Here is a 19,463-nt window from a genome sequence, read left to right as displayed (position 1 = left end):
CTCATTTCTGGCCCCACCCCAGAGCCCTCTGTCATAAACAGATAGCTAAGGGTTAATGTCTCTTACACCTGGAAAGAAGTACCGGAAACATCTGATCAGAGGACCAATCAGGAAACCAGATTTTTTCAGATCTGGGTGGAGGGAAGTTTGTGTGTGAGCCCTTTGTTCTTGGGTTTTCTGCCTGTATGCTCTCTCGGCTATGAGAAGTGATTTCTGTTTCCTGCTTTCTAATCTTCTGTTTCCCAGTTGTAAGTACAAAAGATCAGATAGGATTTATATGTTTTTTTGTATTTACATGTCTATAGTTGCTAGAGTGCTTTGAATTGTATTCTTTTTGAATAAGGCTGTTTATTCAATATTCTTTTAAGCAAATGACCCTGTATTTGTCACCTTAATACAGAGAGACCAGTTTTATGTATTTTTCTTTCTTTTTATATAAAGCTTTCTTTTTAAGACCTGTTGCAGTTTTTCTTTAGTGGGGTACTCCAGGGAATTGAGTCTGTACTCACCAGGGAATTGGTGGGAGGAAGAAGTCAGGGGGAAATCTGTGTGTGTTAGATTTACTAGCCTGACTTTGCATTCCCTCTGGGTGAGGGGGGAAGAGAGATTAACTCTCGGTAATTCTGTTTTCCAAGGCTGGGAATGGGGAGGGTGGAATCTCTCTGTTTAGATTCACGGAGCTTGTGTCTGTGTATCTCTCCAGGAACACCTGGAGGGGGGGAAGGGAAAAGGTTTATTTCCCTTTGTTGTGAGACTCAAGGGATTTGGGTCTTGGGGTCCCCAGGGAAGGTTTGGGGGGACCAGAGTGCCCCAAAACACTCTAATTTTTTGGGTGGTGGCAGCTTTACCAGGTCCAAGCTGGTAACTAAGCTTGGAGGTTTTCATGCTAACCCCCATATTTTGGACGCTAAGGTCCAAATCTGGGACTAGGTTATGATACCCTCATCCCCTCCCATGCTGCTACTCCCAATTTCACAAGCATTCATGGCCCCGCCATACAATTTCCATACCCTGATGTGGCCCTCAGGCCAAGTTTGCCCACCCCTGGCCTAGACTGTGTACAGCTATCTGAGAGGTAAATATGTCTATTAGGTTAAATAATTGAGCACCTTTCTTGTCTAGATCAGGGTTTATCAGACTGAAGGTAAGAAACAACAGTATACTTGTATCCAGTTTTTAATGCTTTCTTGTAAAACTGAAAATATAAAACCAGCTGAGCAAATGAAGGCTTTATATACATGAGGTCTGTGATTAAAAAAGTCCGTTTAGTCAAGAAAATGTCCAATGAATGAAACTAAAACGATTAAAGGGAACAACAGTCTCAAATTGAAAACATACATTTCAGAAAAAGAATCTTTACAAGTTATTATATAACTTACATTTACATTCTTACTAAGAAATGATAAAACAAGCTGTTTCAAATGCTCCTCGTTCCCTTAAAGCATGAAATCCAAAGTGCCACAGCAAAGGAACAGGTTCCAATCATTTTTCTTATACAGTATATTCATTTATACAATGGATTGGTAAATGTGAGGTGTTTGTTTAAATGAGCACATAGAGATACAGACTAAATAAAAGTACTGGAACAGCATTGTGTTACTACGTATACGGTAATAGTAATAATAAAGGAAACAAAGGATAAAGCTGTTCTTAGGTATCTGTATAGATGGAAGGAATGTGATTCAAACAAGGATCAAAAGCACCATTTGGGAAAAATCCATTTTCTTCAGTTCCATTGGTGACTGCTTCTTCAGACCCACATTGTGCTTCAGAAATTACATCGTAGCCTGAAAGCAGGACAAGCATATGAGCATGATTTAGCACCACAGTACATACGAGGGTTGAGGCAGGAAGCACAAGTCTGACTCCTAGAGATATGTAGTGAAGCCTCACATTAATCAGACAGCAGAATTCACCACCAACGCCTCAGTTAGACATTATGAAAACTAACCTCACAATTTGTGTCATTGTGCATGAATTTCCATTCACTGCTTTGTACGGGTACCCCTGTGTGAGTGAAGTTTATTTACAATGAGGCTTCTCGATAATCTGGCTACTGGTGTGGGTGTGTCAGAGTATGCCTCTCCGGAGGAATTACTGTTAGTAGGACATGCCAAAGCAATGGATGGACAAGGATCCTAGATAGTGTTCTGAAAGTGCTGCAGACAGATTGTGTTGTATATTTTTCTCTTTTAAAGGCACTTTGAGGACTGGGAATGTTTCATGTGTGCCCCATACATTCTTGAGATCCTGGAGGAATCTGGCTAATGTATCAGCTGGCTCCCTAGGGTGTGGCCTGCGTTCTACAATTTGGGGTTTTGTCAGGCTCCTGGTGCCCCTGCGTGCACTCTTGAGTCAGCATCAGGGGCACAGGGTGTTCCCTTGGTAAGGAGCGTTGTGAAGCATGGTGCCCTCTGGCCACCTGTACTGGCGGCATCTCCAATGGACCTTCCATTCTGCTGGTACTGCTCTCCTACTGATAGCATGGTTTTGAGCGAAGGCAGGATTTTGTCTCCAATTCTTAATCAGGCTGAACTCTTATTGACATGATACATATCGCTCCATACTACTTGTTTGAAAAGAAACAGTATATGCACTTTGTACCTGATGCTGACTGCAGCAAGAATAGTTATGAACACACATAGGTAAGTGGATTTCAATTTAGTCCAATATACCTGAATAGTTTCCCTTGTGTAAAATGATTTCTTCAAATCCCATTCCCAGAAACAGTTTAATGTGATATTGACTAAGTTCTCCTCTTCAAATCTTGCCACTGCTGAGATACCTGCTCCTCTCTCTGTGCCCAAGCTTTCCTCTTTACTGACCATTTTGTTTCCTTTATCCTCTCCAAAGCCCAGTGTTCTTCCGTGTGGCCTTGAGGAGCTTGCTAAGCTTCCTCCTTCCAAATACATCTCAAACCCCATCTATTGCATGAAGCACTGATGCACCTCAGACAGCCTCGTCTATGTTTGGCTGTATCTTTCGAAAGGATTGTATGTTCTTCAGAACAAGGACATATCCGTATTTCTTCAGCACAGATTACCAACTATTATGCATATGAAGGAAGGCTGCATTTCAGTTACTGAGGCACTTGCAGCTGACTGCGTGCCATGGAAAACATGTTAATATTTACTGCAAATCACATCCATATCCACTGCAAATGTATGTGAGGAAAGATGCTCTTGTGGTTAATACACTGGACTGAGACTCTTGGGATTTGGGTTCAGTTTTCTGTTTTGCCACCATCTCTCTGTGTGAGCTTTGGCAAATTACTTAATCTCTCTGTGCTTCAGTTTCCCATTGATAAAATGAAGATGATACTTCATTTCTCCCACTTTGTTTCCCTTGTTTATTTAGATTGCATGTTCATCAGGGTAGGGATCGTCTCGTACTATGTGTTTTTACAGGATTGCGCACAATGGACCCCAATCTTGGTTGGGGCCTTTAGGTTCTACATAATATAATTAATAATGGACTCTGATTCTGTAGCCCTATGTAGGCAAGTCCCCCATTAACATCAAAGAGATTTGCCTTAAGTAGGATGGTAGAATCAGGTCCTTATAAGTGAATTAGTTAGGGGGGTGTTTGTTTTTGAATAGATTAGAGACTAGATTCTGCACTCACTTGTACTTATGCAACCCCTTGTGATTTATACTAGTTTACTGTATTAGTTCACCAAGAGTTGACTAATTTGTGGATCAAAGCCTGCTCTTTGATACACAGAGTAAATCTGAAGTAAATGAGAGTAGAAAACAACGCAGTACTGTGTATATAACCTAATTGAAGAGCACAGTATTCTATTCACTTATGGAAGGGTGCGTATTATGTTAATTTTCTCTATCTGACAGGGCCCACATACAAAGGGGTACACAACCACAAATGGGCAAAAACCAAGATAAACATACACCCCAGAAATCATGGTTAGATTCCAGATCGTGTAAACCATCCAAAAGCCCTGAACACGAAGTAAAAAATTTATTAACTGTTAATGTAATTCATGGAACAGCTGTTTGCCAGTCACATTTGGCATTCCTGTGAGATGAGATCTCCATTAATATTAATAGTGCTATAAAACCCTGAAAAAATTAAAGCACAGCCTTGATGAATCTTGCAAACCTGAACGGTTTTATTTTACACAGAAAGATGAGACAAGATTTATATTTCCCATATATTTATTTTTTTCAAACGCTAAATATTTGGATACCTCAACCATTCTAAAAATAAAAGTATTGCTGAGAAACCATAACAGGTTAGCCCTAGACAAAAACAGCAAATGTTGTGGTAGTTGGTGTTTTGCCACATTATTATTTTTTTGCTCTGACAGTTTCTTTTAGAAAGTATATTTGGTCTATTCTCTGTCTAAACTGAACAGCAAATTTTAACATCTTAAAACTGTTTTAGTAACATCAGATTTATGAATATCACAAAAAAAATCAAAGTTAAGGCTGAAACTGCATGGTTAACTCTTCCCTTTTGCTAGTTATTGCTGCACATACTTTTTAGCATGTAACACGACACACACACTGAACTGAGATTCCTCACAATGGGGTACGAATGTCAGCTCTTATTTTGCAGTCCTAACTCAGATGCCAGTCCAGGAAAGGACTTAAGCAAATGTTTTCAGCAATGTCCTGAGAGGAGATGCTTTCCTGAATCAGGGCCTCCAGTTCAGTCCTTGAGGGGGCCATTTAGGGAACTGGGGTAAAAATCTGTCTGGGGATTGGTCCTGCTTTGAGCAGGGGGTTGGACTAGATGACCTCCTGAGGTCCCTTCCAACCCTAATTTTCTATGATTCTATGACAGAAAACACAGCTCAATGTTACAAATAAAAGTCTGACTCAGCACCAAAAACAAACAAAAAACAAACAAACAAAAAACCATGTTTGGAATCAGTGAGTTTTGCCTAAGTAAAGAGTGAGGAATTGCTACTGTTTCACTGCTATGGCATTGCTTAAAATACATTGGGTCGTGTTACTTCCATGATTTTTCACTGTGGTTTTTAAAAATAGGAAAAAATCCCTCAGAAACACGAGCAGTTCTATATGGGAGCTCATTCACTAGATTGTAATGATTCTAGTATACCTCTAAAAAGCGACAATGAGTCCTGTGGCACCTTATAGACTAACAGACGTATTGGAGCATGAGCTTTCATGGGTGAATATCCACTTCGTCAGACGCATGCATCCGACGAAGTGAGTATTCACCCACGAAAGCTCATGCTCCAATATGTCTGTTAGTCTATAAGGTGCCACAGGACTCATTGTCGCTTTTTACAGCTCCAGACTAACACGGCTACCCCTCTGATAGTATACCTCTAGGCACTTTACAATTATGCAAATATATGGCTGGGGAAAAAATTTACCCATGTGCAATAGCCACTTTTCCAAACAAAATTCCCATAGTCACTAGTTTACATTTGATACATATCAGAAGAATAAAAAGTGAGATGTGGTTTTTTTTTGTTTTTTTTTAATAAAGTGAACTAGAAGTCCCTGAAGCCAGTAATGTTTAACAGAATTTCATGGGAACATAAAAATCCAGTTTCGAGACTTAGACCCTGACTATGAACTGCAGCCTGAAATGACTTATGGACACTTGAAGGTAGGGCTTTTAGTGTAAATGTTGACCCAATCTTTACAATAAATGTTAAGGGAACAGGGCAAAATTGGCTTTTTAGTGAGCTGCCCAAAAGCTCACTGAAGTCACTGGGTCTATCCACACAAGCAAGAGGAGAATTTAGCTGTCGCGGAAATACTGTAGGATAAAAGAAAACAAATCGACTTTCCTGAAGAACTGAGTTTAGTGAAATGTTGCATTTTATGTAATAAGACAAAAAGTGTTTTTTTATTTCTAAAAAAAAATCACAAGGATAACTCTTCATAATCAGAATAAATTACCTGTTGAAGCTAAAGGTGCATTGAGTATGTGACACCCATTCTGTCTCAAAGGATTAAAGCAATGGGACTCCCCTGTTAGCGCATCACTGTTGACAGACTGTTCCACTGTTCTGTAGCAGTCTCCGTAGTGGAAACAGTTTTGTATTGAGTGAAAGCTGCCTTGGTAACCTGAAAACAGATATTGCATACACAGTTTAACACTGCTGTGATGGTATTAGCTTCATTTCTGTCATAGCATTTCATTACTACTGTGGGTTTTAGATCCTTAGGGTTTTAACTGTGGAAAAATGATCAAGCCACAGCCTTTATTCTACTTACATATTTATACACACTGTGTGTAATAATATAACATAAAACCTATATTGGGCTTGATTCTGCAAGGTGCTGAGCACTGTGGCCCTATCCAGCAAAGCATATAAGGACATTCTTAACTTTGAGCAACTGAATGAGTTGCCCCACTGAAGTTAATGGGCTACTCATTAAAGTTAAGCATGTTCTTAAATGCTTTGCTGGACCAGGGCCAGGATGCTCAGCACACTGTGGGATTGAGCCTATAATGAATTACCGTTAAATTTACCTGAATTAAATAATGCAGTATTTTACTGAGATACCCTATTTGATTTGTAACTGAATAAAGGCCTTTTACGATCCAGCATGAATTATTTATTGCAGGAGATAACTGTATTTATGAATACCTTTTAGAATACTTCAACCCTCTCCTTTTTCAAAGTGATATCTTGTTTCAAATGAGACAATTTCACTAGTCACAGTGGGCCATATCCGGCAAGAAGGGTTTGGCCCAGAGGTTCTACCCTGCATTCTGATGGACTTCAAGACCTTTATGCCAGGGAAGGATCTCTCTAGCTTGCAGCTGGGGCTCCTTGGCAATCCCACCAATGGAAGCTGCTCAGGGTAGGTTCTGAATAGGCCCATTCCGTCCCCAGCCAGCAAAATCCATTCTGGGGCCACTAGTGTCTCCTCCTTCCCTAGAATCTCCTGTCTCATATGCTTTCTACCACGAGGGGTCCTGCGCTGGCTTGCACCAGCAGAAACCTGCCAAAAATGAGAGGTAAATCCTGCCTCATGCAGAAAGTCACTTAGAAGCAAAGAGCATGCTAAGTACTTGTAAATGGAGAGTGGAGTTTTTTGTGCCAGCATCCTGAAAGAACAAGGTGGTGACTCAGCCTCACCAATGTGAGCTCGGAGCAGTCGGCAAATCTGTGCACTAAGTGGTTCTCAGGGCATCCCTCACACTAATGACACAGTTAAAGTTAATTATTTTCTAATCTGAATCCTTACTTCTCCGAACAGCCAGTCTAAATGAAGTCAGATTCTCTCTCTCTTTCCATTTAGCAGAAAGTGTCATAAGAATTTCTCCATGTTTCCTGTGAAAAGGGCAATGGCACTTTTTCTTCTTTTTTTTTTTCTCCTTCCCACACACAGGCAGAATGAAACTTTTCCTCCAGGAAAGTCACAAGTCTTCTCTCCAGTTTTATCAAAGGAAGATGTCAGGCCAGATCTGCAGCTGCTATACATCTGATTTGCTCCACTGATCAGCTGAAGTACTGGCCTGCTGTTTCAACTCTGGGGTTAATTTCATGTATTTAAAAAGTAACAGTGGTGCTTATCACCAAAGCACTTGGATGCCTTACGCTGCTCAAATACACCAATTACCAATCCGCAGACTGTAACAAACTCCTTCCGGTTCACAAAACTCTGACAGTTACTGCAGACTGTTATACATCAGGCTAACTGGTGCAATTTCTTTAATAATGATGTAAGCATACCTAGCTGGGGTGAAAGGGTAGGTTTTGTATGGAAGTTTGACTAGTTTACATGGTTTTTGGTTGACCCTGCAAGCATCGTGTGTCCTATTTCTAGAGAACTACGGTCCCTCGTCACAAAAAACACACTTTGATATTTCATGACTGAAGTACTAGGACGACTATTCCAGAGGAAGATACCAAGCACATTTTACCAATGGTACAAATATTTTCTGCAGTAGGCAAGAACGCCTAGAAATTTGGAATGTTGAATATTAAATGATGTGTGTCCTCCCCTGGCACAAGTAAACAGTCACCTCTATGTAATGCTAGGAGAGACTGGCTCAAAGAATCAAAGAGCTCTTATGAGAGGCTGCTAAACTATCTTGTGATGAAGCTTCAGGTACAGTAGCGTATTGAGTGATGTTAATAGTTATCCTGATTTTTATATTTACAAAATGTTAAATCCTCTCTGCGCACCTTCTAAAATCACTATATAACTTTAGGGATGAGCATTAGACACTTGGCTTCAAATGAGGCATTACTGGCTTAAATGAGCACTTTATGAGCTTGGAGCAATCAGACTTTCCAGACTGCCTGCTAAACAAATCACTTCTAGGGAAGGCACATGTGTATTTTCTATGTCCCTATAATCACGGTCTCTCTCATCATGCTCAGCCAGCATGCTTTGTTAAACCAATTCAATATCTTTATGGTCCCTCAGGCTAAGACACTGCGATTTAGAAATCAGCCAATAGCCCAACACAACTGAATTAAAACTCACTTTGGACAAGCTTTTAGATAGGTAGCCGGATCCACCACTGCTCTTCAAGACTTATGGATAAGGTTTCTTTTGAACAGCTTGAGGTTGTACTCTATAACTGGCCAGTAAGAAACAGGGGGCAGGGGAAGAGAGAACGAGTGAGCGAGCACACTCAGTAAAATGAGGAGGGCTGAAAATAGCTACCAAAAGCAATCAAGATATGTTCTGTAGTGGGCTGGGTGTACACCAGTGCCTCACACAGGCAGCCTGATATGGCACTGGTTAGGTGGCTGTAGCCTGACAATTCTAGGGAGAGGCAGTGTCATGAAAGTATCTTAATATTCGATGACTGGATTTTACAGTGTTTGTTAAATGCTTCCCAGTACAAATACAAGGAAAAAGACCTGGGCCCTTCTCTACAGAGCTTGTATATGTGATGTGGCTGGTGGGTGTAGCAAACTGCGGAAAGGGGATGGAATGAGGAGGGACAAAAGTTACAGGAATATGATCATGCAGTTACTTGTATGGGGAGACTTTGGCAAACCAGTAAAGTGCCTGAAACCACTATGGCTTATTGTTAAAGACAGCCTAGTCAGCAAGCTGTTAAAAGCAAGTCTCAGCTTGACCAAGGCAGGAGGGGAGGGGGGTTTGGATGCCACTGAAAGGGAAGCTTGACTCCACATCCTTCCTCATAAGAATTGAGTTAAAATTGCTGATACATGCATTTTCAAAGAGTAGGATATGCCCCAGGAATGTCTGTTGAGGTCTCAAGGCTGCAAGTTCTGGAAAAACCCACACCTGGTTAATCAATAATCAGAAGAAACCTCTTGCTTGAAACTGCTTACTTAACAAGGTTTCTTTAATTACTAATGTATAAATAAGGGGGAAAAGCTTGAGACAGGTGGGACTCGTTTCGGGACTGGCCTCTTCTTCTGGATGCATCTTCTGTTCCCCAGCGTCAGACGGGCTGCCGCTGTATCACTCGAAAGCCACACTCAGCTTTGGTAATTATCAAGGGTTGGGGGTGTTTTACTAACTTGTTGCAGACGTGTGTAAGTGCTTGAGACGGAGGCCATGTCTACATCTAAAGTTTTGCAGCGCTGGTTGTTACAGCTGTATTAGTACAGCTGTATAGGGCCAGCGCTGCAGAGTGGCCACACTTACAGCAACCAGCGCTGCAAGTGGTGTTAGATGTGGCCACACTGCAGCGCTGTTGGGCGGCTTCAAGGGGGGTTCCGGGAACGCGAGAGCAAACCGGGAAAGGAGACCAGCTTCGCCGCGGTTTGCTCTCTCGTTCCCGGAGCCACCCAGCAAACCGCAGGGAAGGAGACCTGCTTGCTCTGGGCTCCGGGAACGAGAGAGCAAACCGGGAAAGGAGACCCGCTTCGCCGCGGTTTGCTCTCTCGTTCCCGGAGCCCCGAGCAAGCAGGTCTCCTTCCCTGCGGTTTGCTGGGTGGCTCCGGGAACGCGAGAGCAAACCGCGGCGAAGCGGGTCTCCTTTCCCGGTTTGCTCTCGCGTTCCCGGAGCCACCCAGCAAACCGCAGGGAAGGAGTCCTGCTTGCTCTGGGCTCCGGGAACGCGAGAGCAAACCGGGAAAGGAGACCCGCTTCGCCGCGGTTTGCTCTCGCGTTCCCGGAGCCACCCAGCAAACCGCAGGGAAGGAGACCTGCTTGCTCTGGGCTCCGGGAACGCGAGAGCAAACCGGGAAAGGAGACCCGCTTCGCCGCGGTTTGCTCTCGCGTTCCCGGAGCCACCCAGCAAACCGCAGGGAAGGAGTCCTGCTTGCTCTGGGCTCCGGGAACGAGAGAGCAAACCGGGAAAGGAGACCAGCTTGATTACCAGAGGCTTCCTCCTTCCACGGAGGTCAAGAAAAGCGCTGGTAAGTGTCTACATTGGATTACCAGCGCTGGATCACCAGCGCTGGATCCTCTACACCCGAGACAAAACGGGAGTACGGCCAGCGCTGCAAACAGGGAGTTGCAGCGCTGGTGGTGCCCTGCAGATGTGTACACCTTCAAAGTTGCAGCGCTGTAACTCCCTCACCAGCGCTGCAACTTTCTGATGTAGACAAGCCCTAAGTAAAGTTTAGCTTTAAGAGAAAGTACTCTTGTGTTGTCCTGTTTGTGCCAGCCATCTATTGGTCAGACGGCCGTGTCTCCCCTGATTTATTTCCTGACACCTCCTCGCACAGTGTAAAGTTACCAAGAGCTTTGGGTTGAAAGAACCCCGGGTAACAACTCAGTTTAGGAATATGCAAATATTGGTAGCAGGAGTAGGAGTTTTAATCCTTTTCAAATGAGTAGAGTTGTCAGAAACGTTTGCTCACTTGAGGGCACTGTGGAAGAAATGAGCATTAAAGAGGGACTTGAATAAGGAAAGTGATAGGACCAGATGGGAAGGTATTCCAATTTCCAGGCATAAGAAACAACATGGTAAAAGGCATGGAAATGGTTGTGGGAGAAATGGACAAACAGGGCATCAAGACTAAACATCTGATTCCTTAAGGCTGAACATTAGAAGGGGTAAAGCAGCTTCTAGAGTGTGTCTAAGCTGGCAGAGTCCCAATAATTTTTTCAACTAGAGAAGCTGAGACACAGATTTTTAATAACCAAAAGGGACACTCAAGACAGCTTTTCTGTCCAGAAAGACAGCTGATCAGGCAACACATTTTGTGCTCCTCATGCACTGATTTTTTTGTACAACATGTCATTGTTCAATTTGAGAGGTACAGCTAACAAGCAGTAATTTTATTACTTATCGGTATGTTTATAATATGAATCATCATCTTTGGAATAACATCACAAATGACTCATTAGGTGGCATTTTTACTGGGAATGACAAGATGAGCTGATATTCATTCAAAGGGACTTCATCCTAGCCTGTGAAATTGTAAGCAACTACAGTTGTAGCTAATGCACTTGATTTGCATGCACACAATTCAATTTATGAGAAAAAGTCAGATTCTCCTGGCACTTAAACACGGACACGATAAATGCTAAATGATGGAGGACAGAAAAGTCAATTTTATGTCTATACATGAGTGAGATTTTGGCTTTTTCTCTACTTTAGATCAGTGTTTCTCAAAATGTGTGACTGGTCTCACTGAGAAGGGTCTCTGAGCACATGTAGGGGAGACATGAGAAAAAGGAGGATTAAATTACTTCAATATAATATTCCTTCTTACTCTTCATCAGCTCAGCCAAACCATCTGTAGTAACATCCATAGGATGTGTGGCCCCAATTGGGTAAACAGAGTCTCCTGGGAATTAGGAGATATGGAAGGCAGGAAGCTCATTGACATCCATTCGCCTCTGCCCTGAGGCAGGCATGTTTTTTTTAAGCTTTCAGAAGCCCCCACCTCCACCCATGATGACTGAAATTACGGTTTCATGTTTCTTCACTTCATTCCGCATCATCACTACCACCCTGAAGGCCCTTTCTCAGATGAGAACTCCTCTATTCCCCCTGGTGACAGGTTTTGCAACATGGTAGGGCCACTTCCTGCCAGGTACTTGTGCAATCCTCTGATGCAGATAGATAGCTTCTTTTGGTGGGAAGATGGGTTGGCTTTTGCAACAAACTCTCCTTTGCTCTGGGTGGCTAGCATCAGCAACCAGGAATGGCTCAGAAGGCCAGCAAATATTTTTAGAGGCTCAAATCCCTTGGTGATCTTTCATGTTGATAATAAAGGGAAGTTAATCACCAACTTGGGTGAATATGAAGTGTTGCTGAAAAGAAGTCATTAGACCACAGATGAAAGTGAAACTGGTTTGAAAGTAAATCTGCTAGTCCAGGAGTTGGTTTCAGTAGCACTACAACTGGGACAATCTGAGTTGTTACCTTACATTTGCATATGTACTAGTGGCAAAGGAACCTCTGTAACAATGTGTGCTCTAGCCAAATAAGATATGTCATAAATGAATGAGATTTTGAATAAGACTATTTTAGGAAACCTCGGGAAATGAAACTTACTGTTTATGGGTACTCTAATTTAATTGCGTAGGAAATACTAAGCCAGGGTCTTCATGTAATATATAATTTTTCAATTTTTTTGTAAGAAAGGTTCTTTTTGTTCATTCCATTTTAGTTTGATTCCTTTAAGTTCTATGAAAAGCTTTGCTTCTACATGGAATTGTCTCTCAATATAATACAGAGTAGTATTTAGTAGCTAAGATGAGGCTTAAATCATGGAATCATAGAATATCTGGGCTGGAAGGGACCTCAGGAGGTCATCTAGTGCAATCCTCTGCTCCGAGCAGGACCAATCCCCAGACAATAATTATGGTTCAATTAACAACCACATATGACTCAACACTAATTAAACATGGAACATTTTAAAGATTCTTTAAAAAAAAATCTCTCAAGTGGCTAAAATAAGAAGTGTGCAAGAATTATTTTTTTGTAGAAATTTTTCTGTTCTAAGCGTGCAGAGGGGTAGTACCCATTTGGAAACAGGAGCTCTGCTGATATTTTTCCAAATGGTTTTTGTTCTATTTGTCTAATTTAAATCAAATTTTCTGAGGTTAAGTTCCAATTGAAGAATTTACCAAATGCCTGTCAGTTTAAATGATCACTGTTAAATATTTTATGTACAGTAAATATAGAAGTATAACAGTTAATAAGGAATAAACTGCGTTCCAAATATAACATTTAGCTCCAATTTTGCTTTGAAATCATTTGTGATAAAATAGCTGTAGTTAACCACATCAGAAAACACACTGCTTGCCTCTATTTCCCCAAGCCATAACCTAAAAAACCTGAAGCACTTTTTAAATGAATGATGTAATGAGCAAATGACTGGAATATGTCTATTAAACTACAACTCATATACGTCATGTCATTTAAATGTATGTGCAAATAAATCCAAGCTCTTCAAATTCCATAAAATCTCTGACAAGAAATTATGTCAGATATAAATAAATGCAGTATGCTGTTTGCTTGCCAAATTCTTTCAGTGTATAATAATTTCCATGTGACTTTACTATAACTAGCTAAAGACACAAATACTGTGGTTTATCATTCTTCTCATTATTGACAACCCATAGCAATTCTCAACATTAACGTGCTTCTATAAAGACTGACTGTTTACAGATTTTTTAGAATTTCCTTTTTTACAGTAAAAATATAACAAACTTGACTAAAAGATTCCCATTTAAAAAACTGCCATTAAAGAACTGAAAGAAAATTTCAAGTAACTTTAAGCCAAAGTATGGGTTACAGATGAATTAGTTTCAAAGGCTATTACTCAGAATTGATTTTTGAACTTTTTCCATAATGAATTTATAATAATAATTCAAAATTTGGTTAAAGTGGAAAATTATTCCTTTTTCAAAACCACACAACACAGCAGTCAGAAAGCAACGGTTTGCTCAAATGGGAAATGTGGTTTTCTCTAAGGAATAAAGTCAATTTATTTAAGTGGTTCAAAACTTGTTCTGTCTATGCATTTGTTTCTGTCATTATAATAAGCTGCTAATCTGTCCTCTTGTGGTTTGTAGTTATTTAGCTCATTATAATAACAATCATACTTGATTATATGCTATCATAAATCTGCCATTTTCCCCCTCTCAGAGTTAGTCATTTTAAAATAGAATAATCTGTTGAGCGTCAGGTTTAGTGAGTTTTTTGTTTTACACAAATCATTTAATATAACATGCTTTTGCCTTTCAGACAAAGTCCAATCAAACAGCAAAAACTAAGCAAGCAGTTTTAGAGTATTTATGGTACTTGACCCAATCTAGAGGTTAAAATGTTACCTGGAGACCAAGAGGGAAAGGGAGGTAAGTATCTATGTATCTCCTCACTATATGTTCCATTCTATGCATCCGATGAAGTGGGCTGTAGCCCACAAAACTTATGCTCAAATAAATTTGTTAGTCTCTAAGGTGCCACAAGTACTCCTGTTCTTTTTGCTATTTACGTATTAGAGATGTACCCTGCCATTAGGCCTATATCAGAATCTTGTTTTTTCAAACTTTATAGAAAATTGGCCTTAAAACATTCAAAGAATAGCAAGCAAGTCATTCTGCTCACTTGATATATTTATTGTAAATGAAAGTGTATGTTTCTGAAAAATGCCTTATTCAAACAATGGTACAATTGAGAACTGAGCTGAGAATCTGGTTATCTGCCTGGGTATACTTATATGCTTGGTTATACTTTACAACCAGATAGCTGTCCTGTCCATCTGTAATATGATGAATATTTACCATACGTAAGCAATATAGTATCTGGATTATATAACACGTTATCTAAATATCCAAGCTTCCATTATGACAGTAATCTGTGATAATATTAAGTGCTAATGTATACCTTCAAAACATTGCAGAGACACTAATGCCTCAGAAGACAACTTTGGGGGTAGGAAAATAAGCATCATCCCTATTTTAAAGACTGGGAAATTCAAATGCAGAGGATAAATAATTTACCTAAACTACGCAACAAGATAGTGACAGAGTTAGAGTTAGAATTAGAACTCAAGACCTCCTGTCTCTGTAGTACTCAAACCATACTAAATGAATGTAATACCAGAAAGTGCCATTATAGTCTATTGTATAAATGGTGCATTTTAAAGCTTCCTAAATACTACACAGACTGATAGACTAAACAGTTACAGCTTCAAGGGTGATCCAGAGTTAAATCTTTTACTCTGTCTTTAAATCAGAGGTATTTTGGGATGTAATTAATATGTGCTTGCAAAATACTTTGAGATCCCCTAATGAAAGGTGCTATATAAATGCACAGCTTTGTTATTACTGATTATAATTTGTCCCCATTATAAGTAGTTAATAATAATAATACATGGAGATATACCTATTTCACAGAACTGGAAGGGACCCTGAAAGGTCATTGAGTCCAGCCCCCTGCCTTTACTACCAGGACAAAGTACTGATTTTTTTTTGCCCCTGATCCCTAGGTGGCCCCCTCAAGGATTGAACTCACAACCTGGGATTTTGCAGGCCAATGCTCAAACCACTGAGCTATCCGTCCCCCCCACCCCTGCCAGGTAATGCATGTACTGATCTGACTGATGAAAACTACAGCCCCATGGGACTCAAAACACTCAAAAAATAGGAGCGTACATGAAAATGTTATCAGACAATGTTGCCAAATACTGTAATAATTAAAACACTAATACGGCAGCTGGGAAAACTCAAAATATAGTTACCTTGCAGTCCCTGTTGTACAGATTGGTTTTGAAACTGAGCATAAGGTTTATTTGATATTCCTGAAAACTGTTGCCCATTTGGAGACTGGGTCTGTGGTGATGATGAACCATGTTTCTGCAATAGGGAAGGTGGAACTAGTGTTTTCAGAGGACTGACAAGAGGTGAAAGAATATTTGGAGAAAGCCTAGAACAAGAAAAGAGAAAAAGCATATATTACAATATGAGAAAATAAAATACCTGAAAGTCGCTAGGCAGTATTTCCATAGTGATTCAAGATAGAGAACTTTATTTACAATTTGTGCTGACATAAATGATATTTAAAAAAAATAAACAATAAAATGTTTCTTTCAGGTGTACGCCAGTAGTAAAGCAAATTAGAAACTAATTTACAATCTTTTACACTGGCTTCCCATATTGTTCACACTTCTGGGTTCACAAGTGATACTATTAGTCAGCAAGCTGTCTGACTTCAGAATTAGATGCAATGTCAGCTTTAATTAAAAACTTTATTAACTGACAAATGGATCTGAAAATACAGGCGGAGACTAATTTAATGCGAATAGGTATTCCTTGATTAAATTCTCATGTATTGCAATGAAAAGGTATCTCTTAGGGTCTAATTCTGAATTCCATTACACCATTGATGCAAATAGATCTGTCTGGGAGTAAAATAATCATGAAGTGCAAAATTCTGCAATATCTCAACACCGTAAAAATTGCTCCTTGGAGTAGCCCACAAGAGGTAAGACTATTTTTGACTTAGTCCTAAATAACACATAAGAGCTGGTTCAAGAAGCAAATATAACTAACCTACAAAGTAATAGTGATCAGAATATAACTAAATTCAACAGCCCAGGCACAGTAAGGTGCCAAAAGGTACCACTGTGACACAACTTCTGAAAGGGAATTAAAAAAACAACAGCTACTCAAAAAGACACTAAAGTAAAAAACAAGGAAATTAAGTGCATAACAGGGTCACCGACAGCATGCATGTCCCCATGCAAAAAGGGACTGCAAGAAGTAAAGCAGCGTTATTAAATGGCCTGGGTCCAGATGCTTTTCAAGCTAAATGTTCAGTCTTACAGGGACACGGAAAATCTGGAAGTGCACAGCTGTTCTAAGCTCTTTCGTTTTCTAGATCCGTTCTCATATTTAATGTGTGGGAGGAATTTAATTATACTTTTAAACAAATGCTTAACTTTTTCCCCCTTTTCTATAAGTGACTGTAATGGCTGTGATACTGAATGTTACAGACTGCTTATTAAAGTGGGGGGGGAAGGCGTTGTCCGAGTGGTGACTCAACACCACTTCACCCCTGCATACAGGCCTCTTGGGGGTAGATTGGTTGAGCAGCCAGGCAGAGCTGTCTGCTCACTACAGACCATGGTTGGTTCCACAAGGTAGAGGTTGGGTGGGGGGGAAGAGAACATCTGTATATGCCAGTAGTTTTCAATCTTTTTTCATTTGTGGACCCTTACGAAATTTTAAATGGAGGTATGGCCTCCTTTGGAAATCTCAGACAAAGTCTGCAGACCTACAAGAGTTCATGGACTACAAGTTGAAAACCATTGTTCTATGGGAACAACAATCTGTCACGGACCTCTTAGATACAGTCTGAGGATCCCCAGGGGTCTGCGGACCACAGGTTGAAAACCACTGGTGTATGCAATCCAGTGGCCCCAGTATAGTAATCTATATAACTGGAGCCTAAGGTGAATCCCATTCAAGTCCTGTGTTGTGGGCTGGGGTTTAATTTCCCCGGTTGGTCTGCAGTCACGTCTCTAAAACTTGTGTTACTTGTGGGTGAAGTGGATTTCACCCTGTCTGAACAGCTACAGCAGAGTATACAATACTTGGCACAATGCTGTAATCTTTCCCCATTATTGTAAGACAGCAAATAAGGGTATCAATTGGTGTTCATTTTGATATGGGTATCTAGCTGAATTAAGATCCCCTGCACCTTTCCAGCTCATTTTCCTTAGGCCAAGGAATAACTTTCTATCACTAACCCCTGGTCTACACTGGGGGGTAGGAGCTGACCTAAGATATGCAACTTCAGCTATGTGAATAGCCAGGGCCGGTGCAAGGAAGTTTCGTGCCCTAGGTGAAACTTCCACCTTGCACTCCCCCCAGCTAACCTCGACCTCCACAGCAGCTAACTCAGCCCCCCACCTGGGGAGCCCCCCCTGCAGCAGCTACCCCCCCATCGCGACAGCTAACCCCTCTCCTCCCTGTTCCCCCATGGCAACTAACCTGCCTGGGGAGACTTCCCCCCTTCCCCCGGCAGCTAACCCTGCCTGGGTTTTCCCCCATCCAGCTCACCTCAGCTCCGCCTCCTCCACTGAGCACGCTGGCGCTGCTCTAATTCTCCTCCCCGCCCAGGCTTGCGGCGCTGATTGGAGGAGACTTAGAGCTGGGCTGTGTGCTCAGCGGAGGAGGCAGAGTGGAGGTGAGCTGGGGCACGGAGCGGTTCCCCTGTGCGCCCCCCCTCGTTATTGCGGGCAACCCTCTCCGCGCGCGCGCACCCCCCCCAGCTCACCTCCACCTCCTTGCCTGAGGGGGCTTTTAGGTGCCCCCAACCACCAGGCACCCTAGGCGGCCGCCTAGTTTGCCTAAATGGTTGCACTGGCCCTGCGAATAGTGCAGCTGAAGTCAGCGTATCTTAGGTCGACTTACCTGGCTGTGAGGACAGCGGCGAGTCGACTGCTGCCGCTCCCCTGTCGACTCCGCTTCCGCCTCTCGCGAGCTGGAGTTCCAGAGTCGAAGGGGAACATGTTTGGGGATCGATTTATCTGCGTCTACACAAGACGCGATAAATCGATCCCTGATAGATCGATCACTATCTGCTGACTAGGATTAAATATGAACACGTGACCTATCGATGAAATTTTCTTCTTAACAAAATATTAACTTCAGTGTTCAAGATTCAATTCAAGATCAACCCTAAAATCCAATCCTGTGTATGTATGAGTGATAGAAGAAGACATTAATTTTTTCATGGACCTAGCTTTCCGTTTCAGGCTTCTGGTGTCCTTTTCTCATTTTCTCTAGAGTGTTTGTCTTCTAAACATGTTGCCTTGGCACAGCTGCTATTGGTGTGCAGGTGAAATCATTCCAGATACAGATTAAATAAATTATGCATTAGCTACAGGAAACAGTTTTAAAAGAAATGGCTTCTGTATAGAAGAAGAAACACTAAACTACTTAAAGAAGGACCTCAGTATGGACAGCTGTTTGCATCAGAAACTCCCAGGCAGTACCTCCGGTATGTTTGCTTCAAGATCTAATCGTTTGGACACTTCCTGTTAACACTGTACTAGAGACACAATTTGTTTTGGTTTGGATTTTAATATTAAATACGTATATACCACATTTTTTATTTTCATTTTTGCTTGTATAGTTCTGTACATTTTCTGTCTTTTGGCTTTTTAATATATACTTTTAATGTAGATATTAAATTCAATAAAAAAAATTAGGTCCCATGACTATGTGGAATATTTATATTCAGAGAGGGTGAAATCTTTTGCCCACCCCACCTCTTCTCATGGGTAAATATATAAGTGTACAAGAACCACCATGGATCTGTTACACATTTGTGACAGGCTCAGAAGATTTGTGAAAGGACTGTGCAACCCATGTTCTCTTCTGTCTTCTGTAGCATTAAGAATGGCTATGAGGATGGGCAAAGGACAGGTCAGCAAATCCAGGGCTGCAGGGATCATCTGCCCTCATTCCCACAGATTCAAACTCACGTGGAGCACAGGAGCCCAGGACTGTATGACAGCTTATGGGCTGTGGGAGCAGCCATAGAGCAATTAAACTTCCACTCACAACCTCCTCCTGCATTTGGAGGCAGAGGGTGCTGCCTTC

General features: G+C 41.3%; 1 protein-coding gene across 2 annotated transcripts in view; it reads right to left on the bottom strand.

Moving 5' to 3' along the window:
• Positions 1-1,160: 1,160 nt before the first annotated feature.
• GLIS1 (GLIS family zinc finger 1) overlaps positions 1,161-19,463 on the bottom strand; it is a 287,616-nt gene continuing 269,313 nt past the window's right edge. For both annotated transcript variants that reach the window (XM_050962313.1, XM_050962311.1), the window contains exons 8-10: positions 15,593-15,777; positions 5,898-6,065; positions 1,161-1,787 (exon numbers count right to left, since the gene is read on the bottom strand). In XM_050962313.1, coding sequence (XP_050818270.1) covers positions 1,651-1,787; positions 5,898-6,065; positions 15,593-15,777 — 490 coding nt within the window. In that variant the 3' untranslated portion in view covers positions 1,161-1,650. The remainder of the gene's footprint in view (positions 1,788-5,897; positions 6,066-15,592; positions 15,778-19,463) is intronic.

Source organism: Gopherus flavomarginatus, chromosome 7, assembly GCF_025201925.1.
Source record: "Gopherus flavomarginatus isolate rGopFla2 chromosome 7, rGopFla2.mat.asm, whole genome shotgun sequence".
Classification (NCBI taxonomy): Eukaryota; Metazoa; Chordata; order Testudines; family Testudinidae; genus Gopherus; species Gopherus flavomarginatus.
This window is presented reverse-complemented; position numbering and strand designations above follow the sequence as displayed.